Here is a 19,133-nt window from a genome sequence, read left to right as displayed (position 1 = left end):
ATATTCCAGGTAGAAATAGAGAACGAGCAAGAGGTGCACAAGACTATAGCTTTCGCAAGTCGATCTTTACAGGCAGCAGAGAGAAATTATGGCATCTCCGAACTGGAAGCATTAGCCATTGTATTTGGAGTACAAAAGTTTGAGCAGTATTTATTAGGGCACAAGATAATTGTTTACAGTGACCATAAGGCGTTGACCTTCTTAAAAACCTGTAAGTTGAGGAATTCTCGTTTGGTAAGATGGTCATTGTATCTCCAGCAGTTTGACCTTGAGGTTAGATATATTCAAGGGAAAGACAATCTGGTAGCTGATGGGTTATCTAGAAGTGCGGAGCTCTGTGATGACGCGGGGATTACAGCAACAGACCTAAATGAAGTTCGAATGTTTGCATTGCACGAAGTAAAGGAAGAAGGTGCATTAAAGAGAGTGATTAAGAACTTGAGACGTGAGCAGAATGCAGATGACCAACTGAAATTAGTGAAGAGCTATTTACGAAATGCGAACTATCCTAAGGTTTCACAATACTATTGTTTGCATAAAGGTATTCTGTTTAGGAGGAAAAAGATAGGTGTTTCTGAGTGGAAGCTGTGCTTTCCCTCACAACATGTAGACTTACTAATCGAGTATGTACACCTGAGGTATGGACACTACGGTGCAAAGAAGTGCATTGCAAAATTAAAAGAGAAGGTTGTGTTTGACAACATGTACCGCCGTGTGGCCAAGCGTCTAGCATCTTGCGTAGTGTGCCAGAAGGTCCGTGCTGCTAACAGCAGAATACAAGGGGATATGCATTCAGTAGAGCCCACTGAAACCCTAGAATTACTGGCTTGTGATTTGTTTGGCCCTCTTCCTGTTTCGAGAGGTGGTTGTACCCATGTTTTTGTTGTTGTGGATGGATTCAGTAAATATGTTAAGCTATACCCAATTAAAAGAGCGAATGCAAAAACATTAGTTGAAAAGTTGGAAAAAGACTTCTTCGTGAACGTTGGCGTTCCGAAGAATTTGCTGTCAGACAATGGGCCTCAATTTACTTCTGATAGATTTAAGGAATGTCTAGATAAGGCCGGAGTGAAACATCTGAAAATATCTGCGTATTTTCCCCAAGGAAATATGAGTGAACGTATTATGAGGGAATTGAATAGGCTTTGCAGAACTTATTGTGCTCGAAAACACTCAAGTTGGGCAGAGCACATTAAGTATTTCGAGGATGTAATTAACAACCTAAGACATGATGCAACTGGTTTTGCACCTTGCGAATTGATGTTTGGCCAAGAACCTCACAATGTGATAGCAGATATGGTAGAATTCCCTATTCTAACGCAAATATCCACAGACGAAAAGAAACTAAAGGCTAGGGCTAATATGAGAAAAAGAGCGTTGGAAAGGAAGAAGCGGCATGACGCAAAAGCTGTACCTACTAGCTTTGAAATAGGTCAATTAGTCCTTGTTAAAACCAAAGAAAAATCCAAGAAGGTAAATGCAGAAACAAAGAAATTCATGTTCGTATACCAAGGACCTTTCAGGATCATAGGAAAACCACATGCCAATGCATATAGGCTAGAATACCCTAAAAGTAAGAAGCTATTAGGTCTAAGGAACGTGATTGACCTAAAGAGATTCATAGGCAGCCAATGAAGGCTGTAGGGAGGAGGTTGTTCTGTAACCTCTACACAGTGTGGCAGCTGTGCAGTCCCAGCTGTGTGAGATCTTCTTTACCTTTCAGGTCTCACTCATTCTTCATCTTTCCTATCCACCAAAATTTAGATCTCTTCTTTCAGACATGAAATTTTTCTGTCATGACTATCAGGCCATGAGTTATGTTACCATTCTATCTACCGATCAGTGAAGAAAGATACCTAATGTGATAAACTGAATAGTGACAAACAATAGAGAAGTATGACGTAATTAAGATACAAATGTATTTGAGTAACAATTATGTGTAGTACCCTGGTAATATAGTAAGTAAAAAGTGTTGTTTGGTAGGAAATGGTTCATCAACAGTAATTTAAAAAGATGTATGAATTCGTGTACAAGCAGAATCTGAAGTGGTAATGAAACCTAGTGGATACATTAGAGCTAACTAATAAACAATAAGAAAGAGATTGCTAAGTGTTATGAAAAATATGCAGATAAGTTGTAAGTTTAAACTCACCTGATGTAGCAAGGAAAGGCAGTGTAATAGAAGTGAGCAGTGTTTGTGGTTGAGTCGTGAAGGACACGTCCCTGAAGTATTTATAAGGTTGGAGCTGGCCATTATTTTAGTGTAGTGTGTGACAGGATACACCTACGCGTATTGAGGTTATGAGTTGGAAGCGTGAATGCGACCATAGGTACCCTTATGTTAGATGAGACAGAGCAGCTCATGGTGTCCTATAGGTTTAAGGAATTTAGCATTACGCTCGTCCATAATTATTTGATGCACTTTAGTGGTAGGTCCGATAGAGACTACCTGAGGTTTCAGCATCCGATCGAGTGGAAATGGATTGCCACGTGAGCAAACTAATCAACCGCAATACACTATGAATATGAAATAAATGTGCTATCCTATGCTTTAAATATTAATAGAGTGAGTGGTAAATAAGTACATACACTAGCAATATAAATAAGAAACATAATAGCAGACGTGAAACAGTAATTTTAGCTCAGCATAAATACACTTCAAAGTAAGTAAGACCCTAATTGCAGATGTGGAACTGACAACAGCAGAGGACCAATAAGTGGATTTTGTAGGCAACTAAACGTAGTGTGTTTTGAACACTCAGGACTGTACTATTACCAAAAGTTAATCACATATACAAAGAAGCTGAGAAAACAACCACTAATCATACTCATACTATCTCTAAGAATAAGATAATCAAAGATGATTCAGTTAAGTGCTTAATATACAAATGTCAGGAATGTACCGAGCATTGGTTCAGTGTTCCGGCCCAGAAAAAATAAATTGACGTTAAATAGGGTTCATGATTGTATGCCATGAGCATAGATTTTCTCTAGTACGTGACTAACGGCGTTTTGAGCCATTTATTTACCGATTTTATGACATTTAAGTAACCACAAGAGTAATGTTGAAAAAAAAAAGTTCTGTTAACTTTGTTCCAGTAATATATTGGAAGTTAAAATGTATATATCCCCATTTCATTGTGACCCACCCTTAGATATTAAGTGAACAGAGTCTGAGGCACTCTTTTGTTTGTTCTACAGGACAAACCAGATAATGGCAGCCTGGTAGCTGCGTGAAAGCGTGGAGTGACTTGGACACAACTCACAGTGACCCTCCCCTTTCCCCCATGTAAGTTAGAGAGAACGTGAAGGACGCACACCATAGCAACTTCCCCTCCTCTACCCTTGTGAATGGAAGTGTAGGACGCCAGCCAAAGCGGCTACAACCACGTGTGTAAAAAATTATTTGTGAACTTCTCTTTCAGGTTTAGAAAAGACTGCTAAGAGATAATCATCTGTTTATGTATCATGTTATTTTCTTTGAATTTGTGTATGTAAAAGTGTATTTAATGTATTTAATGGGTCTAAGATTTTCATAATTTTTCAATTATTATGTGTTTGTTGGTCTAAGGCAATATGTATGCCGAAATATTTCAGTGACTTCGCTTAAAATTTTGAGTACTGACATTGTTTAAAAGGCAGTGAACATGCCCACAATTTAAATAATTAATGTAGATAATCAGTTTTCCTTAATGTTTCTACATGTTTATGTTTCAATTTTGATTTTTATAGGGAGTTAAATTGTACTCTTGCTTCCCTTTTTGTAATTAAATTTTTTTTCTCATTCATTTACATTCATAAACAAAAAATTTAAGTAGAGGGTGATGTAGGGAAGCAGCCTACTCACGCTGTAGTAATTTCACATCAGTTTCCATTGTGTGCCAGCCAGTCTGCTGTAACTAGCTCTGACGTCATAAATGTTGCGCAATACCTTAAAATTCAAGCAAATGATCTGAAACTTTTCCAGCATGTAAGGAATAATACTAAATTAATGTGTTTTAAATATCAGTTCGATAACTTCAGCCATTTTTGTAATTTGGACGTTTTTCTAAAAAAATAATTGGCGCAACAGAAAGGAGCTAGAGACTTCAAAATTTATATTTAGATTCATCTTTCATAATGATTTCATAAAAACAGTACTTTGGATTTCACAGGTTAAGACTTTAGTGGAAATTCATGATTTTCTGGTTTTCATCTCAAAACTGAAGGAAGCAAGATAGATTAAGTAGGCTAATGAATAAGACTAGGATGTTTAGATTTAAATAGGTTGGAGGTCCGCTATGACTATGAAGATGTGAAAAGTTTCTTTTGAATACCTATAAAATTATAGCGATAGCGGATCTCAAAAGGACCAGTTCAGAGCTCATTTGCTGCGTGCAGCGTAACTTAATTATTTCTCTCGCCCAAGATATTTAACTTAGCCACGTCATAATTTTATTATAAATACTTACCTGCGTGCTAAATGCACGATTAAATTAACAGCTTCATAAGCCATCAGCAAAAGAAGCTATAAATTATTATGTAACTTGAAGTGGTGCGTTACTAGCCCAGCGGCCAGTCGTGAGAGCCAAGTTAGAGCCGGCGTTCTCTTAGCCGTCCGCACCGAGGCTATATATAAAAGAGCACTGCGCGAGTAAGGAAGGCCCCAGTTCTCTCCAGACGCTGAATAGCACGTCAGCTGTGTCGGGAGTCGCTTCGCCACGGTAGCGCTGCTACAAACTGCCTCGGGTGCCGTATTGAGTTACGATGTATACGCGTAACTGTGAAAACATTTCAAATGAAGGATTATTGTTGGAATGATTTTCATTATCTAGCTTCAGTTTGCGTGTTGTTGTATTTTCACGTGCCGTCGCGGGACAGACATTCTACCAATCATTTTAGCGTGGCGTTTGATGAGATTTTCTCATCAAATTTTGGCGAGCATTCTTTTGACTTTTAATTCGGACCTTTATAGTTGCATCAGCGCATTAGATTCTGAACTGCTCTGGTTGTTAGGTTGTTGGGATAATTGTGATGTTATCAGTGAATTTCAGAATATACTCAACTATTTTGGAAAATTGTTTTTGATTAGAAATCCCGAACAATCTCCTACTTCTTCAGAGCTATAAGCTGCAGCTATAATAATATTCTCGGGTTAAGTGGGCACTAGGAACTCTCATTACAGGCTCCACGTTTCGTTAAATCACTTTCTGGGTGCCAAAAAGCAAAGAGAGAGCCAGTGTTGAGAACGGCGAAAGACAGCATTATACAACATTCCAAAAGCCGGGAAGTGCAGTGTTTTTCCCACGTTTAAATAACAAACTTTATTTCACAAGCAATTTGCTTACTCACTCGCCGCCCCACAAGGGTAGTTGACTTACACCTTCTAGAGCACGTTTGGTGGCACGGGATACATGCGGACGTGCATTGTCCTGTTGGAACAGCAAGTTCTCTTGCCGGTCTAGGAATGGTAGAACGATGGGTTCGATGACGGTTTGGATGTACCGTGCACTATTCAGTGTCCCCTCGACGATCACCAGTGGTGTACGGCCAGTGTAGGAGATCGCTCCCCACACCATGATGCCGGGTATTGGTCCTGTGTGCCTCGGTCGTATGCAGTCCTGATTGTGGCGCTCACCTGCACGGCGCCAAACACGCATACGACCATCATTGGCACCAAGGCAGAAGCGACTCTCATCGCTGAAGACGACACGTCTCCATTCGTCCCTCCATTCACGCCTGTCGCGACACCACTGGAGGCGGGCTGCACGATGTTGGGGCGTGAGCGGAAGACGGCTTAACGGTGTGCGGGACCGTAGCCCAGCTTCATGGAGACGGTTGCGAATGGTCCTCGCCGATACCCCAGGAGCAACAGTGTCCCTAATTTGCTGGGAAGTGGCGGTGCGGTCCCCTACGGCACTGCGTAGGATCCTACGGTCTTGGCGTGCATCCGTGCGTCGCTGCGGTCCGGTCCCAGGTCGACGGGCACGTGCACCTTCCGCCGACCACTGGCGACAACATCGATGTACTGTGGAGACCTCACGCCCCACGTGTTGAGCAATTCGGCGGTACGTCCACCCGGCCTCCCGCATGCCCACTATACGCCCTCGCTCAAAGTCCGTCAACTGCACATACGGTTCACGTCCACGCTGTCGCGGCATGCTACCAGTGTTAAAGACTGCGATGGAGCTCCGTATGCCACGGCAAACTGGCTGACACTGACGGCGGCGGTGCACAAATGCTGCGCAGCTAGCGCCATTCGACGGCCAACACCGCGGTTCCTGGTGTGTCCGCTGTGCCGTGCGTGTGATCATTGCTTGTACAGCCCTCTCGCAGTGTCCGGAGCAAGTATGGTGGGTCTGACACACCGGTGTCAATGTGTTATTTTTTCCATTTCCAGGAGTGTATATTGTGTTCTATCATTATGAATTACCTCGAAGAAAACGGTCTATTGACACACAGTGAACATGGCTTTAGGAAACATCGTTCTTGTGAAACACAACTAGCTCTTTATTCGCATGAAGTGTTGAGTGCTATTGACAAGGGATTTCAGATCGATTCCATATATCTGGACTTCCAGAAGGCTTTTGACACTGTACCACACAAGTGGCTCGTAGTGAAATTGCGTGATTATGGAATATCGTCTGAGTTATGTGATTAGATTTGTGACTTCCTGTCAGAGAGGTCGCAGTTCGAAGTAATGACGGAAAGTCGTCGAGTAAAACAGTAGTGATTTCTGGCGTTCTCCAAGGTAGTTTTATAGGCCCTTTGGTATTCCTTATCTATATAAACTATTTGGGAGACAATCTGAGCAGTCGTCTTAGGTTGCCAATGACACTGTCGTTTATCGACTAATAAAGTCATCAGATCAAAACAAACTGCAAAACGATTTAGAAAGGATATCTGAATGGTGCAAAAATTGGCAGTTGACCCTAAATAACGGAAAGTGTGAGGTCATCCACATGAGTGCTAAAAGTTATCTTTTAAACTTCGGTTACACGATAAATCAGTCAAATATAAAGGCCGTGAGTTCAACTGAATACCTAGGAATTACAATTACGAACAAGTTAAATTGGAAGGAACACATAGAAAATGTTGTGGGAAGGCTAACCAAAGACTGCGTTTTATCGGCAGGACACTTAGAAAATGTAAAGGATCTACTATGTGTTCAAAGAAGGGCAGCACGTTTTGTATTATCGCGAAATATGGGAGAGAGTGTCACTGAAATGATACAGGATTTGGGCTGGACATCATTAAGAGAAAGGCGTTTTACACTTCTCCGTGTTGTAAAGTCTGCAGATGATGCTGTCATTTACCGTCTTGTAAAGTAATCAGATGACGAAAACGAATTGAAAATAATTTGGATAACATATCTGTACGGTGCGAAAAGTGGCAATTGACCCTTAATAATGAAAAGTGTGAAGTTATTCACATGAATACTAAAGGAAATCCACCAAATTTCGATTACGCGATAAGTCGCACAAATCCGAAGGCTGCAGATTCAAATAAATACTTAGGATTACAATATTACAATTACAAATACCCTAAATTGGAACGATTACAAAGATAATGTTGTGGGTAGGGCAAACCAAAGACTGCGATTCATTGGCAGAACACTTAGAAGGTGCAACAGATCTACTAAAAGAGTCTGCTTACACCACGCTTGTTCGCCCTATTCTGGGGTATTCCTGTGCAGTGGGGAATCCGCATCAGGTGGGACTGACGGATAACATCGAAAAAGTACAAAGAGGGGCGGCCTGTTTTGTATTATCGCGAAGTAGTCGAGATAGTGCCACAGACATGATACGTGAATTGGAGTTGCAATCATTAAAACAAAGGCGTTTTGCGTTGCGACGGGATCTTCTCATGAAATTTCAGTCACCAGCTTTCTCCTCTGAGTGTGAAAATAATTTGTTGACACCGACCTACATAGGGAGAAGCGATCACCACGATAAAATAAGGGAAATCAGAGCCCTTACTGAAAGATATAGGTGTTCATTCTTTTCGCGCGCTATACGAGATTGGAATAATAGAGAATTGTGAAGGTGGTTCGATGAACTCTCTGCCAGACACTTAAACGTGATTTGCAGAGTATCCATGTAGATGTAGATAGTTAAGCTAGCAGAATAAGAGGTGTATATCTACAGACGAAGCTATATCAGTATTAAAATAAGTAATCTGATGCAGCAACGTGATACCCTCGGTTTGTGTGAGGCCCTCAATTACTCGATCTCGGGGAGAGGTAATGGAAGAGCCTCGTCGCGCAGTATTTGCCTTGAAATCTCCTAAAACGAGGAAAGGAAAGGATGGTTCAATTCACAATAAGTTTTTTGAGGTTTGCCCTATCAGGTTTGAGTGCTGGGAGGCACATAGAGTACACTGTGTCGTAACATGAGCATGAACCTGACAGGTTTGTAGTAATGTAATTAAGACGCAGATGAAGAGTCGTAGGTATCGCTGACAAACACTGCCGTTCTACCCATCGCCCTGTTACTGGCAACGGAAAACCTAAATCTGGATGGCCGAACGGGGATGTGAACCGTCGTCCTCCCGAATGCGAGTCCAGAGCGCTTACCGCTGCCCCACGTCGCTCGATCCTGTATGAGAAGTTTCAGTTTCTCCCCTTGTGTTCCTGAACCCATTAACATTGCCCTGGAGTATGGAAGCCACTCTAGTGGGAATGTTTGTATTTGCCTTTCCCTCTCTTGCTGGGGATAATTCAGGAATTCCAGATAGTAGGCGTATATGGTGGCACACTTCAGCCTCTAATTCTTCTGAATGTATTTGTTCATCTGATTCATCAGGAACAACTAGCTTCGGATCGTGTAAAATTAATTGGGAAATTTCTCGTTTGTTGCTGCTTTGGAACTCCATGTTTTCTTTCCTGTGGTGATGCTGAAGTACCATACCTTGTTGCTGTTTGTCTGCCTGTTCAGAGGAAGTGTAAGACTGTCAGCTTTGTGCTGGCTGTCCCTTGATAATAGGCAGTCTTATTAAAATTTGCACACATGGAACACAGTAATTGCTTCCTGTCATTCAAATAAGATTAAAACCATGTTGCTGCTATGTGTACTATCCCATAATATTTTACCTTTTGCAATGTGGTAACAATGTTTACACAATCAAAAACTTAAGCCAAGTCACGTAATATTCCCAGTGGTAGTGCTTTCTGTTTAATCAATTTAGTGTACCATATGTAAAGATAAATATGGCCTGTCCAGTTGCCAGTCCTTTTTTAATCCAAACTATTGCTACTGAATAATATTCCTGTCCTAAGTGTTTATAACATTTGTTGTACATTATCCTTCCGAAATTTATATGTAGTGTCAAGAGACTCAAGCATAACTCAATAATAGGTGTCTAATAAAAATTTATTTTAATTCAGTTTATATAACCTTTTAATATTACTTCAGTCTGCTTGAGACTCAAAAAGCTTAATAGTGTATCAAGCTGTTTCACAAATAATTCAAAATTACCTGTTTGAACCCTGGATACTGTGACATTCCATGAAATTATATATGTAAAGCGCAAGCTTCCAAATGCTGATAGCTGTGAAGCCTGTGAGCATCGATGTATTTATATTTGAATAAATTGTAAATATAAGCGACAACTCTGTTTTGTCCAAATTTGAAATCGATGATGAAATGTCATATGTTACATCTACATACTTCGCAAGGTGCTGTTCATCTAAACAAACAAGAAATTCATCGATTTTATTTTTTAACCATCTAACATTCTGATAAAGTAATTTCACTTCACCCCTATTTATTAAAACTGAAAGTAACAAGTTAAGTGAAATTTGGAAGAGTTACTGTGTGTGTTACCTTCTCCTGTTCATTCAGTTTTCACGATACAAACTGCATCAGACGATCTCAACGTTTAAATCTCAGTCCATTCTCAGAAACTTATAGGTGCACCTTCTATAAAACTTCCAGTATACTCGTGCATTTAAATTGTAACCATTAAGTGTATCATATGAGAAATGATAAATTCATACAGCCATACTTACTTATTTTTGATACAATGGACACCAGATGATGTCTCCTGTCGACACGGAAGCCTGAAAATGTTTTCCCTGTCACTTCAGGGAAGCTTAGGCCACGCGCTTTAATAATAGTGCGTATTTCGTGACTCTAAAAGAAAACAACGTATCATTTATTAATGCAGGTTTCGGCTCAAATAGAAAAGGCATTTAAGATTACATTTAGTGAATTATAAAAAAGAGGAGATGGTCTTTTAATATCTGACATATTGTAACTCACATGCAATGTCTTCTGAAACTGGTCTGATTCAGATTAAAAGTAACCGACCAAAATGTTGTTGGATTCAAGGTTACTTCGCATCCAGAATTAGACTCGAGCATCTGAGAAACTGTGTGATCATGCTTGTTGATTCCTATTCTTGAATTTCATTACAGTGAGATTGGTTGAAGGTACCAAAGGTCATAAAAAAATATACTATTCTGAATATAAATCTCAACGTCAGAATTTAGGCACTGCATCACAGAAAATGCGTGGCTACTCACTCAGTAATTTCTTTGTTAATTGTTGAAATATATGTAATCAGCTGGTAATACTAGGAAGTATTGTTTATGTGATGCATTGTATTTATAATATTTTTTAAATTGCATTGATGGCGATAAAACAAGACACCAATTCTGTGTTACACGGAATTTACTTGTGGCATGTTAAAAGACAACAAGAGAAACTTTTTTGTGGAGGTTGCGGGGGGGAGGGGGGAGGGGGGAGGGGGGGAGGGTTGGCGGGTGGTGGCTGAGGGCAGAAAGTGATGCAGTGAGCTTAGTCATGATTAAAAACATGGTGGACATTATTATTCCTGTCCTTACGGTCTCTAATTTCTCCTTTACTGTCGGAGTACGTGCTACTAAGCCGACATGCTGCTGTCACCCAGAAGTTTCAGGGAAAGCTGTAACAATTCTAACATTCACGACAAATATCGAATGAGCTTACTAAAACCCCACAGCACAATAGCTGATCAAATCGGAAGGATCGACTTTTTCATAAAATCAATAGACGATTTGAAGGAACCAATTTAACACTATTTTATTTCAGCGCTAATTTTGACATGTTGTTTTTGAAAAGAAACAGGCTTACTTGGTCATTTGTTGATGTATTGTTTCTTGTCTTGGGTCTCGGAATATCGGCCGAGGTTTGTTTAGCGATTTTTCTAACCAGCAATGGATGGTGAACCTCTGAAAATGCGTCACTCGCGCAGCGAAACGTCAGTCTAGGATCCCGAGACAAAAACGTACAGGCAATATGTCATAATAGGAAGATTTACTCTTACAATCCCTCAAAGTTCTTATTTTACGTTGTATCACGATAAGCCGTGGCTGCTCATTTCACTATCCTTAACTTTTAGGTGGCGTCTCATCAGGGGACGCGGGTTACTCCCTTGGCCGGTTATCGTTGCCTCGCTGGTCTTCAAAAGCAGCCGCTAGCGTCGGGTCTTAGAGAGAGAGAGAGAAAGAGAGAGAGAGAGAGTGTGAGGGGGGGGGGGAGGAGGCTCCGAAGAGCGTGGTGCAGGCAGTTGGCGGGAGCTTTCGCACATTTTGGAGCTGGAGGCAGCAGCAGTATTTGCAGCAACACACACGCAGTGCGGATCGGCATAACGTCTTTTCTGGGCCGTTGTTCACTCTTCTTCCCCAGTACTGGGCAGAACGCAAAGGAGTGGCTCGCTCATCTTGTGCGTAACTGGTTGTTCAGCTCAGTGCAACGATTTCCAGCTCTTCAATATGTTTGACGACATACTGGTGTTTACGTTCAATGAGCCGTCATGCACCCCTTATACTTGGCCCTGTGACTTTAGGAATAGTGTATTACCCTGTCTGCTCTGTGTGCTTTGAAATAACTCGTCTTAATCTGATGGACAGCGTTCTCTCTCGAAAGATCTGCCACGGTTAATGATGTTATGGTTCTTAAAGTGCCCAGTTGTCGGCCTTAGCTACATAAGAGGCCTGCGTCGTATCTAGATCTTTTTTTAAATTTGTGTTTGTTCTAAAATTCTTATCCAAGAGAACTAGTTGTTCTAAGTTTTAATGTTTGTTTTGATGACGTTTTGGATATTGGTGGCTCTCTGGTATTACTATTATCCAACGCTTCTGAGCATGTTGTGAACTCCTGCTACTGCTAAGATCTTAGCGAGTTGTTTATTATATTTCTTCCTGGAAGAATTATGCTTTAACAGTGATTGCACTTATAGAGCATTTCCAGTAAGTTGATTTGCCCTAGCAAATAAGCGTAGCTAACGGGACTACAGAAAGGGAGCTGTAATTTCTTTCAGGAAGAAATACTCTCCCCACAGACACGCGGGGTAGCCGTGCGGTCCAGGGCGCCTTGCCAGGGTTCGCATGGCTAATCCCCGTCGGAGGTTCGAGTTCTCCCTCGGGCATGGGTGAGTGTGTTGTCCTAAGCCCAAGTTAGTTCACGTTAGATTAAGTGGTGCGTAAGCCTAGGGACCGATGACCTTAGCAGTTTGGCCCCATAGGAACTTACCACAAATTTCCAAATTTACTCTCCCAACAGCTTAGTAATAAGTGTCTAACTGGACTTAATTTGCGGCCGTGTGCACAGCCCTCGAGCATTTCCTAGCGCGGCTTGCTTTTTGATTACAGTCACGCGTTCTGCCTCTTTACGCTCGAGTCGAGAATCTTATTTTATCTGACTTGCAGTGTAAACGAAATTTTGCTGTCGGCCAGGAGGCCTCTGATTACCTGGCATCGCACAGGAGATTTTCTCCTTAGTTTTTAATACACTCCTGGAAATGGAAAAAAGAACACATTGACACCGGTGTGTCAGACCCACCATACTTGCTCCGGACACTGCGAGAGGGCTGTACAAACAATGATCACACGCACGGCACAGCGGACACACCAGGAACCGCGGTGTTGGCCGTCGAATGGCGCTAGCTGCGCAGCATTTGTGCACCGCCGCCGTCAGTGTCAGCCAGTTTGCCGTGGCATACGGAGCTCCATCGCAGTCTTTAACACTGGTAGCATGCCGCGACAGCGTGGACGTGAACCGTATGTGCAGTTGACGGACTTTGAGCGAGGGCGTATAGTGGGCATGCGGGAGGCCGGGTGGACGTACCGCCGAATTGCTCAACACGTGGGGCGCGAGGTCTCCACAGTACATCGATGTTGTCGCCAGTGGTCGGCGGAAGGTGCACGTGCCCGTCGACCTGGGACCGGACCGCAGCGACGCACGGATGCTCGCCAAGACCGTAGGATCCTACGCAGTGCCGTAGGGGACCGCACCGCCACTACCCAGCAAATTAGGGACACTGTTGCTCCTGGGGTATCGGCGAGGACCATTCGCAACCGTCTCCATGAAGCTGGGCTACAGTCCCGCACACCGTTAGGCCGTCTTCCGCTCACGCCCCAACATCGTGCAGCCCGCCTCCAGTGGTGTCGCGACAGGCGTGAATGGAGGGACGAATTGAGACGTGTCGTCTTCAGCGATGAGAGTCGCTTCTGCCTTGGTGCCAATGATGGTCGTATGCGTGTTTGGCGCCGAGCAGGTGAGCGCCACAATCAGGACTGCATACGACCGAGGCACACAGGGCCAACACCCGGCATCATGGTGTGGGGAGCGATCTCCTACACTGGCTGTACACCACTGGTGTTCGTCGAGGGGACACTGAATAGTGCACGGTACATCCAAACCGTCATCGAACCCATCGTTCTACCATTCCTAGACCGGCAAGGGAACTTGCTGTTCCAACAGGACAATGCACGTCCGCATGTATCCCGTGCCATCCAACGTGCTCTAGAAGGTGTAAGTCAACTACCCTGGCCAGCAAGATCTCCGGATCTGTCCCCCGTTGAGCATGTTTGGGACTGGATGAAGCGTCGTCTCACGCGGTCTGCACGTCCAGCACGAACGCTGGTCCAACTGAGGCGCCAGGTGGAAATGGCATGGCAAGCCGTTCCACAGGACTACATCCAGCATCTCTACGATCGTCTCCATGGGAGAATAGCAGCCTGCATTGCTGCGAAAGGGGGATATACACTGTACTAGTGCCGACATTGTGCATACTCTGTTGCCTGTGTCTATGTGCCTGTGGTTCTGTCAGTGTGATCATGTGATATATCTGACCCCAGGAATGTGTCAATAAAGTTTCCCCTTCCTGGGACAATGAATTCACGGTGTTCTTATTTCAATTTCCAGGAGTGTACATACTGTATTCTGGTTGTAAGTTTTATTATAATTTGTTTGTGTCAACCTTTTGGGTAATCCCTAGGTTATCTTTGTTAATATTTATCCTTTAGAGTACTGCCTAATGTATTGGACTTGAATTCACTTGAAGAAATTTATCTAGAACTGTTTTAATTATTTTAATTGGATGATTTATTTAAAATTTTTTCTTTAAATTTTTTTTAGAAAGGCCAATATTGTTAAGGTCTTATTTCTTGAATTTGTTTTAGGTTATTATTATAATTTAACGGCTGTCTCACTCACCATTTTAAATGCCTGTAATGGCAAATTAACTTAAATTTTCCTACCTGTTTTTCAAAGAGGACCTGTTGTCGTCAAAGAAAATATATAAAAAATAAATGTCGGTGTCCAAGGCTAAATGATGTTAATTTAAGGGGCTTGTCCTTGCACGTCATTTCCCTAATCCTGGTAACTTCCGATGTCATTGGTAGCCACAGAGCGTGGTTGCGTTCTTGTTGGCTAATCCCGGAGGGAGGGGGGGCGAGTAATGTCTACCCCTGTTAACATAATTTGTCCTTTTTAAGTACAATATTTGTGACAGATTTCGATTTGCTTCCGAGTAACGAGCCCAGTGTCGAGGCAGGGAGTCGTGCAGGCATAGGCTATCTAAAACGCGAATATCTTAAATACAAACTGTGCATTCGTCGCACACCTGTCGAGAGCGGTGTTTCAGAGATGGCAGCAGGTTTGCTTGCGGCACTGGGCGAGCATTCCCACATTTTATCCGAAACCATCAGTGAGGTAGGTGCTGCTGGTTTCACAATTTGTTTAACTTTGGATGAACTATTTCAAAACATTGAATTCTTAGAGGGTAACCAACTCACGCGTAAGCAAGTATGCACAGTTCAGGCCCAGTTGTGCCATTTCAGTAATCGTGTTGACGACCTAGCCCACCTTGAACTCGGTGATTAGCAGAATGGCGTTGTAAAACAGCTAAGAGCGAGGATTAAGGAATTACAGATTAGCGCCGGCGAGTTAGGTTTCGAGAGTGAAGGGCCGAGTGGGGAAGAAGGTGTTTTCCTTGATCACTTGATCAGATCCAAGGTATAAAGGCCGAAACCCATGCTCTTGGGGATCTATCTCAGAATCTTTTGCTAAATTGCCGAATCCTATTTTGTTTTTATCAAATGTTAACACTGAACTAGCGATTGCTCAACTGAACCAAGTTCCTAAAGTATTACGGTTAATCGTGCGGTTTTAATTACATGCTTACGCCTTGCAGACCTAGCTTTTAGTCATTCTTTCTCTGTTTTATCCTTTGTCTAAGGGTGTGTTAAGTGAGTTGATGTCACGTGTACTCCGAGAGCCGGGAGATGTGGGGCAGGTTAGATAGAGCCTGTATAATTGAAAGGAAGCTGCCAGCATGTATCAGGAACGAACTTGAGAGCTTGTATTGTTGAGCAAGTACAGGCTTCCGATGAAGCCTTGTTTCAGTACATTGAAGCGTGTTCGTATTGGTGTCTCTGCTTCGAGTATGAATGTCACCGAACTGGATTGCTTGTATCTCTAACATCTTAAAGGGCTTGTCTTCGCTCGGAGGCCGACCACATTTGCTGAAGACAATGATTTGGTAACCTCTATGGAGGCCTTTACATTTGCTGACGAGCAGCGTGAACGAAGTGAGTGAGAGTCACATGTCTATTCTTATAGTAGTGGCAACGTAGTGTTTTCGGTGTGGTTCCCGCAGTCACTTAGTGCGGGAGGGACCCGTTGAGCGCAGGCAAGGCCCAACAGCTGACACCATGGTAAGCGAGTGATATCTCGAGTGAAAAGGCCCTCGGGTTTTGTGCACGTATTCTCGCTTATGATAAACCGTTCCTCCCTTATGAATGTATTAAAATTAATAGAGAACCCGTTTGCGGTCTGCTTGATTCTGTTTCTTCAATTGACTAAGACTGGTACCTAGAATTTCGACGTTTGTGTAAGTTCACCTCTCTTAGACCACTCTCGTCCTTGCCCCCCAAACCCCTTCGCGCCTCAGAGATGTCGTGTTGGCAATGGGCAGGAGTTGCCTTTGGCAGGTGAGGCGCGAGTTAGCCTGTCGATTCTTGATTTTTCCTAGCTAGTTAAATTGTTAGTTGTGAAGAAATTATCTGTCACCTTGCTTGGATGTGATTTTATCCAGCGTATTAGATTAGTCCTTGATTTTGCCTGCAATACATTTTCCTTTGGGTTTTGCCCGTCAGAGAAGATAGCCTTCCGTACCTGTTCCGCTAGTAGAGTTACCTTTAGTACCTTGTAGACTGAGCGGACGGAGGCGGATCTTGGTCATCTTAGTGAAACTGAGGCTATGCAGTTAAGGAATCTTTTGAGCGAGTTTCCCGATGTGCTAACTGATCGGATGGTGGTGACCGACAAAATTCAATATAAATTTCGTTTAGTGGATGATGTTCCGTTTATCTACGCTCCTCATCGTGACTCACCACCTAAAATGAAGATTTTAAGGCGAAAGATTGAGACCACTATTCGCGATGCAGTAATTAAACCTTGAACTTCTCCATATGCCTTGCCTACATTTTTGGTGTCTAAGGGACGGGGGGCAGATTTAAGACCGGTTGTTGATTCCAGGATCCTCAATGAAAAAGTCACATTAGAATCAGTTCTCCTTTCGGATCTCCATAACTGTTTTACTTGATTTGCAGAAGCCTCCTATTTTTCTGTGCTTAATTTAAATCGGGCTTATTATGAAATGTCCATGAGTGAGGATTCCAAGTCCGGTACAGCCTTCTGTAAGAACTGGAATTGGTAAGAATTCAACCGTGTACCCTTCGGCCTAGCCACTGGAGCTGCCGAGCTTTCACGGCTTTTAGATCATATTTTGCGGGATTTAAAGTTCAACTGTGTTTATAATTAGCTTGTCGACGTTACTGCATATAGACGAGCCTTCGCTGAACATGTTTCGTATCTTCAATAGGTGTTATTTAGTCTTCGGTCTGCTTGTATGATGGTCAAATCTTCTAAGGTCACTCTCGCCAAGCAGCAGATTTCGTTTTGGGACATCTGGTTTATAAATGTGGAATAAGAATCTACCAAGAATGTTCTTCCGATATGAAGAAATTTCGTCGCCCTAAGAATGGAAAGGGAGTCACCCGAGTTATCGGACGGCCAACTACTTTCGGAAGATTGTCCCTAATTTCACTCAGTTAGCCGCCTCTCTTAACGATATTCGTAAGAAAGGATGGGAATTTGAGGCGATCAAGACGGCTCTTAGTAACCAGCCCATATTAGTGATTCTTAATTTGGAAACGAGATTCATTCTCTAGACCGATGCCTTTACTGGCGGGGTGGCCGCCGTCCTTTTACAGGACGACGCAGGTGAGAGGCGAACTATTGCCTTTGCCTCGCGAAGACGGGTGGCACTAGAATTTTCGTTGTATGTGTGTGAGGCTCTGGCTGTTCCGTTCGCTCTTGAAAAGTTTAAATTTTATCTTGAACACAGAGAATTGGACCTAGGGGCCGGAACTTAGGATGGGTTTTGGATCGACCAAGAAAGACAGGCAGGATTGCGAGGCTGGCGATCCGTGTATCTGTCTTTCGTTTCGAGGTTCGCCATATCGGGGTTCAGACGCCCAGGTGGCCGATGCGCTCGGCCTCATATTTGAGACGGGCGCCCACTATGCAATAGTTCGGAATATTTAAGTAAGCGTGACATTTCCAGCAGAGAAAATGCTCTTTCTACAATTGGCGTATATGTATTAGGACGATCAAGAACGAATTAGATTATTTTCTTTTTGTGCTGATACTAAGAGAATATTTAAGGGGAGCCGGAGGTGGTCAAATCCAAAAAATTACGATTTTTTTTGCTACCGAAAATTAATTGGAACATTCCTCTTTAATGTAAACTTTGAATTATTGTTCTACTCGCCCTAGAAGTGGAGTTATTACCATTTTTCCCCACCCCTGCAGAGGAAATGGGCGGCCGCTGAATGCATCTAACACCCTCTCGTGACTTCCTGGCGAACTGCTTGGGATTTTCTCGGCCTGTTACGCATACAGCGCCTTATGTTACGCATACAGCGAGTGTGAAAGGGTTGTAGTTGAAAAGTTGGAATGCATTGGGCATGTGCAAATGCGTATGGGTGCACGGCTTCGAAGGCTCAAACAAACTTTGGGTTCAAGTAAGCTCAGTGATGGAAAGACAATAGAAGGGAGAGGCAGGCTTACTGATGAGGTGATTGAACGTCTACAGAGATACTATGGGTATGCTATAAGGCAAAATACTAGTAATGTTAGTGACATGCGAAAAGCAGTGTGGGCATTGTTCCTTCATACTGCCTCTTCCAATGAATACCCTCAACACAGCCTGTGCCCAAAAGATTCCTGGTGCAAATATAATGCAAAAAAGGACTACGATCACAAACATGGTTTGCCAGCAGCTGTGATAAATGCAATAAAACCAATTTTTCATGACTTAGTACAGCCAGACTTGTTACACAAATGTCTACACGGAAAGACGCAGAATCCTAATGAGAGCGTAAACAATTTGATTTAGAAAGTGATTCCTAAAAGGGTGTTTGTAAGCATAAAAACACTGCACTTTGGCATTTATGATGCAATAGCAACCTACAACCAATGGAAGTGTGAAGTGTGAAGTTCTGAAGGCTTTAGGATTTACAGCTGGGGTGAACACTGTACGAACACTAAGAAATATTGACAGAGAAAGGATAAGAGGAGCAGGAAGAAGAGAAAGGCATATGTAGTATGATGGAACAACAGGCCGAAAAAGAAGACAGAAGAGGAAGCTTTTGGAGGATGAAGAAGACCCTGATACTGCATCCTATAGTGCAGGAATGTACTGAGAAACTTTGATAGCCATTTCCCGTAAATTAGAATTTTTCGAATATAAGGAACATTTTCTCAAAATCCACTCAAGCTAGAGAGATGAAATTTTTATACAGCACTCCTAGTGGTCAAACT

General features: G+C 42.7%; 1 protein-coding gene across 1 annotated transcript in view; it reads right to left on the bottom strand.

Moving 5' to 3' along the window:
- The window catches only part of LOC126174798 (spondin-1-like), a 205,866-nt gene that overhangs the window by 113,558 nt on the left and 73,175 nt on the right, over window positions 1-19,133 (bottom strand). Inside the window, exon 6 of the mRNA XM_049921169.1 lies at window positions 9,989-10,112. Within this exon, the coding sequence (XP_049777126.1) occupies window positions 9,989-10,112 (124 nt within the window). The remainder of the gene's footprint in view (window positions 1-9,988; window positions 10,113-19,133) is intronic.

This window comes from Schistocerca cancellata, chromosome 3 (assembly GCF_023864275.1).
Source record: "Schistocerca cancellata isolate TAMUIC-IGC-003103 chromosome 3, iqSchCanc2.1, whole genome shotgun sequence".
Lineage (NCBI taxonomy): Eukaryota > Metazoa > Arthropoda > Insecta > Orthoptera > Acrididae > Schistocerca > Schistocerca cancellata.
This window is presented reverse-complemented; position numbering and strand designations above follow the sequence as displayed.